Source organism: Poecilia latipinna, unplaced genomic scaffold, assembly GCF_001443285.1.
Source record: "Poecilia latipinna isolate Pla-1442-1.1 unplaced genomic scaffold, P_latipinna-1.0 Scaffold2953, whole genome shotgun sequence".
Classification (NCBI taxonomy): Eukaryota; Metazoa; Chordata; class Actinopteri; order Cyprinodontiformes; family Poeciliidae; genus Poecilia; species Poecilia latipinna.
Window position 1 is genome coordinate 49,609 of NW_015115569.1, and position 12,571 is coordinate 62,179.

Genomic DNA, 12,571 nt, shown 5'->3' on the forward strand with positions numbered 1-12,571 from the left:
AGATTTGATTTATTAACTATGATACAGGTCACATAAGGCCTTGCTGTATACACCATTCCCACTGAGACAAATTACCATACTCAGCAAATAAAGACAGTTGTGTTTTTTTTTTTTTGCGTGACGTCATCTTTTCACTTTACAGTACTTCATTTATATATATTTTTTAAATCACTCTCACCATCAACTTCCCTCAGCTCCCATTTATTTCTTTTTTTTAATTATTATTATTTTATATCATCATCATCATCGCCACCACCACTTAAACAGTGAGAGTGTTGAAGCCCTCTTCCTTTCTCTTGGGAAGAAATCATGCATTATACTGGGCTGGTCTCTGTTGCTCACAAAGAAGTTGCAAAAAAATAAAAATAAAATAAAATAAGGCAAAAAATAATTTTTTTTTTTTTTATTATCTTTAAATCTTAAAATTAAAACATGAAAAGAAAAAGAAAGTGTTTCTATGAACCCCCTGACTAAAGGGGCAAAATGTTAGATCCCCCGCCCCCATTACCCTAACGTGAACAATTTGAATATAGTGTTGCTTGTTTCTGGATTTAACTTAGACATATGTCACAATTGTTGCAATATAAACAAAATAATAATAATAATAATAATAATAATAATAATAATGCAGCCACAATAAATTTCATCACTGAACCAAAGTTTGCAACTCTTCATTAAATTGTCACTTTGCTTCCCCCTTTTCTTTCCCCCTTCCACAGTCTTTGGCTGCCCTCACAGTCAGTTCAGTATTAACAGGTTGATGTACAAAGGGAACAACACCGGCCGGCGTTCTCACACAAGTACCAGTGGTCGCCCCCTCTTCCCCCCATCCCTCCGTCTCCCAGATAAAGATCCCATTCACACCCCCCCACCATGTCCGCTCACCCCGTTCGGTCTTCTTCTGTGGATCAGTGCGTGTAATCGGGACGAGCTAACAGGGTTACGCGGCGGTGGGTGCAAAATGACCAAAAGCAGAACCGCCTCCCTTCCAGTTTACGTTCGGCCGGATCTCGTGTCGCACGCCCGCACACGCGCAAAGTGAACGAATAAGCCGATCAAATCTCCTTCACTGTTCACTCACTGGCTGAGCTAGAAATATGTTGTAGTCGTTTTGTCTGGCTCACGGGACCAAAACCCCGCACCCCACCCCCCACCACACACACTCGCAGGGACACCCTAAACCTTCTTCAATCGGATCTCAGCGATTCTCCTCCAGCTGCATCGGCCGGTTTCTACAGTGACGTTGGGCTCGGCCTGAGGAATCCAGCGATGCTCCACAGATGAATGGACTGTCTGTTCTCTCTTTGCTGTCTGTTTCTGACAGGGGATGCAGAGGCACACAGAGAGGTTGAGCTCCTGGTGTAGTGGTTATAGTTCATTTCTTGCCCACCAAGAGCGCCAGATAAGATATTTAATTCCAGAGACTTAAGCTGTGTCCACTGCTGAGGCCCGGAGAAGTGGCTAACAATTATTTTCAAGCATAAAATACCTTCAAGCTCTGATTTTTTATCTCGCCTTGTGTCTGCCTTTTTGCTAAAATGCGATGTTTGAAAAAGAACAGGGCTCCTTTGTCAAGGTTTGAGCTCTTAGCAAAGGAGGAAACTGAAACGTAACAGAATTTTTGCGGCTACACATTCGGATTTCATACAATCTCTAATTTATTTGCGTTTGAGTTAAAGTCGTCTATGTTTAAGTCTACACTAGAACATCGATTTTCACGCTATTGAAGCTGATTTCACAGGGTTTTTGACAACTGCACCAGATGCTACAGAAGCCACAGCAAAAGGAAGGTGCTACGCCCATGCTCATGTGGCAGTGATACCCGAGTTCTCCTCTAGATGTCAGCGTTGTGTTCCCAGAGAGAAAAGTGGACAAAACAACACAGTCACTTCATGGCAGACCCTGGATTGAAACTGTGCCTCAGAAAAGTGCTTCTCTTTTTTTCTTTTCTTTTGACTAAGGTCATCGCTATGAAAAATTGCAGCAACAGAGGCTCGGTTGTAAAAACCACCGCAGCGTGAAAAGAAACATGACAGGTAATGGTTCAACTCTGGAATTATTTCCGCTAAGCGTTGAGCAGAGGGAAATTCAGGTTAAGAAACCGAATAAAAAGGCAAAGCTGCGGGTACTTTGGGATTTGGACCAATCAGAAAATCTCACATAGAGCTGAACTTTAGATCTTATAAAGAAGTCCAGGAAACAGGGAGGAGCTTTTTTTCAGAGAATTCAAAGGTCGCTACAGCACCTATAATCCTCACCAGCAGATCCAGTTGGTTGGGACTTTTTTTTCTTTCTTTTTTTTAACTCTGCCTGGCATATTCTTATGATTAAACCCAATTTTACCTCTCTTTCAAGGTGTGTGTGTGTGTGTGAGCGGCTGACAGATAGGAATTTCTCAGCCTCTTTGGTCTGAACTTTCTGCTGGGTGAGCTTTAGCACGTGTTTCCTTGTGTGAGTCCTCTGCACAACGGTGGAATAAACCAACACATGTGCAGTCCTCCGGCTTGTGGCAGCCGCAGCCTCTGGGGGTGCTTCGTTACAGCAGGTGGGCTCGTGTGTGTTCCCGGGTGCTCCCGGATTGAGGATTTTTACCGTCGTTTGTGTGCATGCGTTTGTGGAGCGAGCCCCGCCAGAGTCCCTTGAACAGCTTTTCCTCGCTCCCTGATAGTGTGTAGGCTCGCTTAAAAAGGCAGTGAGGGTGGAACTAGTGAAGTGAGACAGGGAGACAAAGGGGATAAAGTGTCAAAGAGAGAGAAAAGTTCATTCAGTCAGTTCAGAGGCTCTTCATTTGTTTCGTCTTCTGAAACCAGTGGAGGCTAAAAACGCCTCCGACTTCCCCCCCACCTCTCAAACATGTCTGTTCTTCCCTGTACATACTGCATCTCGCTCGTACTCTCCCAACTTCGACTTCCATCTTAGATTACATCTCCCAATCCTTCAAACTGTGACCAGTTTTACTCTGAATTCTTCACGCTCTGTCCGTCTTCGTCTGCCATCTCTTTTGACTTCCTTCCTGTTTCCCCGTCCCCTCGATGCCTGGGTTCACAGCGTGTGTTGCTCAGCCGGGGGGTGATGCGGGTGCAGCGAGGGCGGCAGCAGGGCCGGGATCGTGGACTGGGGAGTGGGTGGCGGGGAATGGGATGGGGACCTGTTTTGATGGTGGTGGTGCTGGTGGAGGGGAGGGCCGTAGTGAGGAATGACGGGAGGCGTGGCGGGGAGGACGTAGGCAGCGGGGGACGGAGCCGACGAGGACGAGGAGGAGTAGCCTCCGGCCATGCAGGAGTAGGCCGAGGTCCCGCTGCCCCCGGACAGCGTGGAGGTGGGGGAGCCGGTCAGGCCGTTCGACAGGGGCTGATTGTAGAAGAAGAACGCGCACTGGTGGATGAAGCTCTCGATGATTGTCTGGTAGGTGCGGGTGGCGGTGAGAGCATCCATGGTGGTGAAGTCGGGTCTCATCAGCGTGGGCCAGAAGCAGATGGACAGGTTCTCACTCGTCATCAGGTTGGACTTGCTGTTCTGACTCACCCTGGGAAATGGACACACACATCATTAAATTAAAAAAAAAAAAAAAAAAAAATGAAGACGGAATGAAGCGTGACCAAATCGGCCTGAAACGTATGAAGATTTTCTCAAGAATAAAGACGATCTGGAACTGCACCGTTCGAAATCTAGAAAAAGCAAGAGACAATTCTTTGACAATTCAGCTTCATAACGAATAACAATACACAATTATATATAAAAAAAAAAAAAAAAAGACGTAATTCAAGATGGAGTAAGCAGGAAATAGTTTGTTTACGGCTACAAACTTGAAGTTCGATTAAAAAAAACAATGCCAATGTCCAGAGCCGGAGTTAAATTAAACAGAATAAGCTAGGAGTCCACGTGTGCAGCTAACCTGAGTCGTTACAACGTTAGCTTAAACACACACAAACAATAATTAGCACAATAAGCGCATTAAGTACAGAATTGCTTCTAAATCTGGTGTTTATTGCACATTTTTGTTTAGGTTTTCCATTTCTCCCTCATCTGTTTTATGGAAAAAGACAATTTAAATGTGGCCTGCTGGCTCACTGGGGCTTTAATAGAAACTTGTAGCCAGTTTAGAAAAGAGAGATTTCTTCATTAATATTTATAAATGATTTATTTCACACCAGTTTCCACTGAGATAAACTGTGACATCAAAATGACAGTAATAATTGAAAAGAATAAAAGATTCTTACATTTTCGAGCTACTAATATAATAACAGAAGATGCGGTTTTCTTTCAAAACGTATCTTATTTCCCCCACATCACACCAGCCCATGTTTACGGTGCAACATGAGCTGGTTTGAAAAGAGCAAAAGTTGAAAAATATAGATCAGGGGCCTTATCTTTGTCACAATATTATGGAAAATAACATCTTGTTGGCTATGAGAAGCAATGTTTGTACAGATAGAGCTGAAGCTGACTTCAATAGAGAGAGCCTTTTGGTGTGGAGAGTGGCTACACCCATAATTACTCAAATTACGCAGCAATAACATCATGATATCAGTGTCATAACTTGGTCGTAAACTGACAACTGTGCGGATTACAATGTTTGTAGGTCAAATAGTTCACACAAAAATGCTAGTTTCAGGTCTTCATACATCTGAATATTGCCGAATGAATAAAAGGCCTTACGGTAAAGACCGCACCGCTTCTCTGTGAAATTTGCGTTGAGTTTTAGGAATACTTGTAATGAAATGAATACGCAGAAACAGTGCCGACGTGCAGAACACACAGCCTAAGTGAAAAACGACAAAACAAAACAGAAAACAACAGCTGTCTAATGCAATCAGTGCGGCTGCTGCAGTGACATCACCTGCAGGTCACCTGACTGGGTGACCAGCTGTGGAGTCAGCACAGCTGCCAGAGGCCATCTCTGCCCCTGCCCATCACTCACTTGTTCAAATGGCCGATGACATATTTGAAGACCTCGTAATTCTCCCGGGGAAAACGTCGCAGGACATCCTTCATCGTCTGGAAGCGCTGCTCCCTGTCGTTGATCTCTGAATAATCGGCACAGGGAGACGAGAGGTTAGGGGAAGGAGCGCGAGCGGCCGAGAGAAAAGATTCGAGGAAGGTGTCCGGGGATTTGGAGAGATGAACAGGGAGGGAAGGACATTCACAAGCAGTAGGCTTCGGCGTTCGTATTATCTGCACATTTTTATCTTTTAAAAGTTGCAGTAAGAAACTTTTGTAAAAAGAAGGATGTTTTTTTTTACAGAATTGTTAAAACTGCAATTATTTCATGACAGTATGGGATGACAGATAATCTGAAAGAACTGGGATCCTCTGCTTTCGTCTCAAACAACCAATCAGAGCCAAGAGGAGGGTCTCACCGCTGTCAATTATACTTGTGTATGCGCCTCTCTGCTACACTATAGCTAGTTCCCAATACAGTCTACCAGGAATGCTCATAATACTTAGCATGGCCACCAACGATGACAGTTTTTCTGGAACGGTAAATTGTTTCTCCGCCACTAGTACATTTAGAAGCCTGTACATGAGCAGGACTGACAGCACTAAGCCCCTCCTGCTGGCTCTGATTGGCTGTTTCTCACCGGGAGCGATGCATTTCTGTAGATGTGAAGAGGAGCATTGGAAAGAACTCAATCTTTTTCACAGGTTATCCGTCTCATATTAGTTTTAGCAAAAATCTAACATACAGTTTGTAAAAGCTGTATGCTTCGGCTTTAAGGGGTGTCAGAGTAAAGGGGGCCGAGTACAGATGATAAGAACATTTTGTCTATCACTGAAAAATACAGATGAAACCGAAGTTTAGTTACAATGCAAAAAACAAAACAAAAAAAAAACCACATAAAAACATTAATGGAGGATAAAATGTGTTCCTCAAGGTTCTGCGATTGAAAGAGACCTCAAACTACAAATGGAAGAAAAAGAAAAAAAAAAGAATCAAGACAAAAGACCACACACACTGCAGAGCAGAAACGGCCTACATCCACCCAGTACAGTCTTCTGCAGATTACAGCAAATCACACACAAGCTCTCTTCCTCCCTCTCTCACACACACGCACACACACACACACACACACACACACACACAGGGTGTGCTCGGCCTGACGACGAGCGGGAATGAGTCAGAGAAAACGACGTCACCGACTCACACGGTCCCCATCCTGCGTGTGAAGGCGAGCGAGCGAGGCAGAGCGAGCAGATGTTCCTCTCCGGCGTCGGCCGGCATGATTTACAGGCAGAGAATCGGAGTTTGTATTCCCACAATGAGGTCAGCGCAGATCAAAAACAGATTTAAAGCGGGATCAATTTACAGAGCTACGGTAACCCCCTCCTGCTGCAGGTCCATCACCAGAGATTAAAACGTAACTTCCTCCGGCTTATTCAAAGCAATGTCACTGAGACGAGATCCGACAAAACCCAACTCTGGGTCCCGGACGCCTTCGCTCCGCCCCTTTGTGTTGGCGTCGTTTCAAATAAACTCTGGTCCTGGGCTTTGTGAGACCTTGTTTGTGATGTTTCTGCTGCAGACTGAAGGCTTTGCTTCCTCCTCCTCCTCCTCCTCACCTGCTCTGTGTCGGCAGGAGGTTTATCAGGTCTCTGTCACGGCTGAAGGGTCTCGGTGGGAAACACGCGCGCGCCTGTCGAGCTCTGTGACTGACAGCAGCCATGCAGCCTGCGGGTAAATCTCTCCGGCGCTACGCAAGGCCAAGCTGCGCTTTAAATCTCCACTCTGATAGATTACAGGGACACAAAGCGAAAATGCACCCTCATTCATCTACCACACGACCGTTTTCTAATGACTTCATTCAGATCCCTCCGTCGCCACCGCGCCGTCCCTCTCAAGAGCTTTAAATATTCTCCCCTTCACCTCCTTCTCTCCTCCGCTTTCACGAGCGAGTGGTAAATCTAATTCTCCCCATGGATGGATTTGGATTGCAGGGTTTTTTTTTTTTTTTGCTTGTTAGTTTTGGAGAAATGTTACAATAAAGGGAAACGGATTTCGGACAAAAGTAAAAGACGAGTGCCGAATCCGGTTCTCCACACAGCTGCCCTTCCCCGTCTCCGAGCTTCGGGGACTTACTGAAGGCGTCGACCAGCTCCGTCTGCATGCTGTAGGGCACCAGAGGCTCGGGCAGCTCTGAGAAAAAGGCCTTCATGGCTCCCGCAACCGTGTTGATGCTCAAGTCTTTCTCCAGGTCCAGGTTGTGGTCTGTGGAAGGCAAACGGCACAGAAAGAAAGTTAGAGTTCTGGGCAAAAGTGTAGAAAAACTCATTCTGCGAGGAAATGTCGCAGTACGTTGTGATTTTTTTTTTTTTTTTTTTTAAGTTCAACTAACAGACGGAGAATTTCAGAGCTACAAGAAATTGAGACTGTAGCTGCGTATGCATAGTTTTAAGCCTTTGTGGGTTAGGGAAGTCTAAATTGGAATTCAAAACTTGTGTATTTAAAAAACAACAACTAATAAAATAAATAATAACCGTTTGTTGTATGACTTAACCCTTTCAGCCATGAATTATGATCCTTTGTGTCAGGATTTTTTTTTCAATTTTTTTTTTTGATTTTCTTAAGGCATAAAAAAGGTAGGAAAAAAAATTTGTAAATTTTTTTTTAATTATTTTTATTTTTAGGTGATCAATTGTAATTTTCTCCAAATACCAAGTTGTTATTTGAAAAATACATCAGTAGTATTGGTCTTTAGGAGTTATCTGATGTCACAATATATATATATATATATTTTTTTTTACCTGCAAGAGTCGTCTACAGTAGAAGGAGGGACCGGGTCGGTCGACATGCTTTTTTTGTCTGTCGGCCATATTGGATTTAACAAAAATAATTTCTTGCATTTGCAGCTGATGGCCAGTAGATGATGGTGTATTTTATGATGCATTAGTGTCCATGTCAGTGGTCTGTGTGCATTTATAACATAAAAATCCACAAGAAGCAAAAGAAAATGGCTTTTAGACAGCTGTCCACTGTAGTGACCGCTGTGCATGAAAGGGTTAAATCACTATAGCATCAGCGTGGAAAGGCTCACGGTTTGCTACAAGTGTTACCAAATTTCTGTAATGAGTAATGCACTTACATCCAGGTGTAGTTAACTTGAATTTAAATTATTTTTAAGATAAACCTGATATTATGATGATTTGTTTTTAATTAAAAGAAAGAAGTTTAGTTTAAATACATTTTTGGGAATATTAAAGCAAAGAGCAAAGTAACCAAGCAGAACCAGAGGAGTAGGAGTAGTTCGATGATCCGTTTTTTTAACAATGCAAGTCAGCATCCATTTAAAGAAGAGCTGCATTTTCAAACTTAGTGTCTTCTGCAACTACTTCCACCTGCGAAAAGTTTGAAACACCTTCGGGGAGCCGATGAAGGGCCGTCTTCAGTGCAGCTCTGCATCGCCTGCGCTGAAGGTTTCACCTTTAATTGACTCGCTCCATTGGGCGAAAGATTTCGAATGATTCAGTGCAGGTTTTCAACTCTGGTTACCCGAGTTGAATTTAACCCCAGCCAAGCGAGGACACACACACACACACACACACACACACACAGATACAGACGCAAAGGCCATCTTGGTCTGCTATCCATCACGACAGCAACATGCTTCATTAACCAAACCAATCTGGAGGCAATTAAATGCCCTCAGCAGACAGACGCACATTCAGAGTGCTTGTACACGTGCGATGATGCACACCGGAGCAGGTAGACGATTAATGAGGGGCGGCTCTGCAGTCTGAGAGGAACTGAAGGCCAATTAATACACCCTGCTCAGTGAAGGGAGAAGCAGGGCTCTTTCAGAGCAGGGCTGTCCGAAGTCGGTCCTCGAGTCCCGGTTTCCCCACATGTTTTAGTTCCCTCCCCAGTTCAACACACCTGGATCAAATGATGGCTCGTTAGCAGGCCTCTGCAGAACATCGACATGCCGAGGAGGTAGAAACTACCACCAGGGAGGGAACTAAAACATGCGGGCCACCGGGCAGACTTTGCTGGACCCCTGTTTCAGAAGCCGGCACACATGCATCTTTGTCGCATCTTGTTTGCGCTGTAAAGCGCGGCGGCGGGCTCTGAGAGAGAAGTGCCCACCTTGCTCAAACTGCCGCTGCATGCCCTCGATCTCCGCCTTGTTGCCGCTGACCCTGTAGATTCCCTCTGTGCTCAGACCTGGAGGCGACAGACAGAGAGAGAAACGCTTTCAGCTCAGGGTTCATTTGCAAAAATATTTTATGGCAGGTTGCCTCCAAAGGCTGGTGTGCAGCACACAGGCAGAGACCATTTATTCCCATCACACTTCTAAAGCAATTTATTTTGACAAACCGCTGCAGGAAGGTTAAGGAATCGTTAGTGCAGGTAGATAAGTCACGATAACAAATTCTGATGGACAAAATAAGTGATATTATTGTTGATTTGAGACTACTTTCAAGAAACACATTGGTAAATGGCATAATAATGCAAGTTCACACGCTCAAAGACTAATAAACTTTAATTTTGTACACAACACGGTGCTGGAAAACATTTAAAATATCCAAAATAAAACATCCCAACAGAAAAAATGATAAATAAAGAGGAAATAAATACTGCACACAACTGAAATCATAAATAAAATGAGTTATGAAGTCTCTAAACAAAGCTGCCCTTTAAAAAATATTAATCATCTGAACGGAAATTATTTTCATTTCTTACACGATTAATTGATTATTGAAACAGGCTCGGGGGCAGCGCGAAAAATCTAGACTGCTTTGGCGCCACAGCGACATAAAACGACTGAAGAACAGACTTGAATCCTGGTTTACAAAATGAGAAAATTAAATTAATTACTGAAGCCCAAGAAAATACTAAAGTTTTTATTTTTTTATTTCACATGAATTGCCTTTAGTTTTCTTTAGTGCCATCATTACAGCGCCGTGTTCCCTAGCAATGAAGGACTAAGATTAGACTTTCTTTCTTTAAAACAATTTACCTGAGGTGGAAACGGGTCAAAAATGATGCGCTGGTAAAACAAAAAGTAAAGTCACAAGTGTGGGATAAAAGTACCTGATCTAAAATACACTTTTAGCACTTTGAATGAAAGTTAACTTTTCCAACAGTGTGTGGGATGGTTTCAACAGCGCAGCGCAGACAATAAATTAGATATTAACCATAAACTGACATTAAAGTAAGTAAAATAGCACAAGTTCATAATTACAAAGGAGACAGAACTGAGAAAGCAAATAATTTAAACTAAATCTCAAAGTTGCTCTTTACAGCTACAAACAGCTTTTGCTTTCATAGACTCAAGAAATTAGCAACGTGATCTTTAAACAAAAAGGTTTAAGAGTTGTCAACAAACTGATGTTAAAAAATACAGATAAGAGGTTTACATGTTTGCCCATTATAGTAGGTTATCAAGTAAAGTTGATTTAAATAATATGTCTCAAGGATTAAAAGACTAAAATCTTTACAGGAGGCCACCTGGGTAGGGAGTTAGTCCATCAAGAGGCAACAAAGAGACGAAAAGGACAAATAACCACGCACACACACTGAGATTGTCCCCTTGCATTATTCACATTTTATGCTAACTCGATGACAAAGGCAACTTCAATGGTCTCAAAAATGTCTTCGAGTTAATTTGCATATAAAATCTACTTTAAAAAGTACAAAACAATAAGCATTTTACAGAAATGTGAGTAAACGGTCTTGTAAGGTGATTTAAATGATCGTACTATTCCTTTATGTGATAAACTTTATAGAGAATACAATGTTGTAAATGTGAGTTAAATTATTAGTTTTATTAACATTTGTCTTTTCCTTGGGCATCTTTCTGGAGCACCGAGGTCGTTGTAATCGTTTACAATTTGTTGTCACGCGTTGTTCACATCCAGAACAGCCGGCAGCCCGACAGACCTGAGCTACACGCAAAAATCAAGAATCCAATGTGAATCCCAGATAAAACAGATCAGATTTAAACTGTCTTGCACCCGTGATCTTAATTTTCACTCGCCAGACAAAGAAGCCACAGGTCACTAAAAAAAAAAAAACAAAAAAAACGTGTTGCATAATTGATGATTATTTTCTCCCCAAATCGATAAAAACACAAGGAACCGAGTCAAAGCAGGACAGAAAGCAGAGACACGCTGATACCTCATCGCATCTTATCTCATCAATATTTTCCACCAAATTGCCAAAAAAAAAAAAAGATGTGGTTTCAGTTCTCGGTTTTGAATTACACTCCCTCACTCACACTTTGGGGGCAACTCGGGGAGACGAGGGGGATCCCAAAGGGAGCGAGGCGAACAGGGCCGAGTCAGAAAGAGAAGATGAAATAATGGGAGAGGCAGGGAGGAAATGAGAAGGGCTCTCAGTCATCGATCTGAGCCGTCTGCCAATCAATTCCCCCACAAAAGCTCTGCAAGCCAGACGTGGGGAAAACAGGGATGGGAGGACAGATAGTGGGAAGGAGTCGTGTCGCAGAGGGAGATGGGATCAAAGCGGGAATGACGAGGAAGCGGAAGATTGCAGCAGTGGAAACGGTTAAGAGAACGAAAAATGGGTCAGGAGTTGTGGTCTTTGTCATCGTTTTAAACTTCTGACTGTCTGTGCAGATTCAAAGTTCACTCCCACCGACTTAGCGTGGAGTAAACACAACAAAAGCCCGACAACACTTCGCACGGCGGTGACTTTCAGAGCGTCTGCCAGCGCTCAAGTGAACAGAGAGAGACGCCCGAGGAGCTGCAGACTTTGACAAACGGCGACAAAAGCTCTTCGGGGTTAGCGGCTGCGTTTCCGCAGCCTGACACGACACCAGCTGATCCCACGTCGGTCCGGGCCTCGTTTCCACGGGGAGGAGCGTCGGGAGGAGGGGTTCGGCAGCCCCGGAGGCCGATTTCATAGTTCGCCATGGAGACAGGCGGGCGCTGGGTGCTGCCCTTTTCGTCGCTATGGTGGTCCCCACCACCGGCAGATATGCCTGTGCTCGCTGCAGCACATTCATCACCTGGGGCGCCCGAGATGAGCAGAGCACCCGGAGACTAACCGCGCCACGGGGAAAGCTTGAGCTGAGAGGAGACAACAGCAGTCACAATGGATTGATTTTATATGACTGCTTTTCTGCAAACTCAGAATGCCTTGACAAAAAAAACAAAAAAAACAACTAAAAACAAAATACCACATCCACTCCAATTATTCTCAAGGACAAAAGGAAAGTAGCTATGAGGAACAAAAAAAAAAAAAGGGACAGATGAGACAGAAAAAAACAAAGGATAAAAAATGTGTTTCAAAGAGTTATTATTAAAATCAACCAAACCCTAAATTATGGACGTGAACATCAATTAGAGATCTCCAAATTATTTGGAAATATGGCTGCAACTAACAATTCTGCCGATTAATCCGACAAAAAAAAACTGGCACATTCTGCAGACTTTTCATGTAACCACTTACGTGTTCAAGTATAACATTAGAAGTACATTAAAAGATGAAAGCAAACAAATAACTGAATTCCTTACATAACTAAGACAATAAACATTTTGTAGCCTAACAGGTGATAACAATGTGAAACACATTTAACAGTTTCGTAATTCCTCTGTCAGCAAATGGCAT

At 43.4% G+C, this 12,571-nt stretch overlaps 1 protein-coding gene across 2 annotated transcripts; it reads right to left on the minus strand.

Annotated features, from left to right (window-relative positions):
* Nucleotides 1-416: 416 nt before the first annotated feature.
* LOC106939694 (rho GTPase-activating protein 35-like) lies at nucleotides 417-9,194 on the minus strand. Of its 2 annotated transcripts, XM_015022194.1 has the most exons (4): nucleotides 9,083-9,194; nucleotides 7,079-7,207; nucleotides 4,922-5,027; nucleotides 417-3,526 (listed from the first exon to the last, which is right to left on the minus strand). In XM_015022194.1, exons 1-4 carry the CDS (start codon nucleotides 9,102-9,104, stop codon nucleotides 3,043-3,045), a joined length of 741 nt encoding a protein of 246 aa, XP_014877680.1. In that variant the 5' UTR covers nucleotides 9,105-9,194; the 3' UTR covers nucleotides 417-3,042. The 2 variants fall into 2 exon arrangements, with proteins under 2 accessions (XP_014877680.1, XP_014877679.1); XM_015022193.1 differs by lacking the exon at nucleotides 9,083-9,194 and having other exon boundaries at nucleotides 7,079-7,438.
* Nucleotides 9,195-12,571: the final 3,377 nt, after the last annotated feature.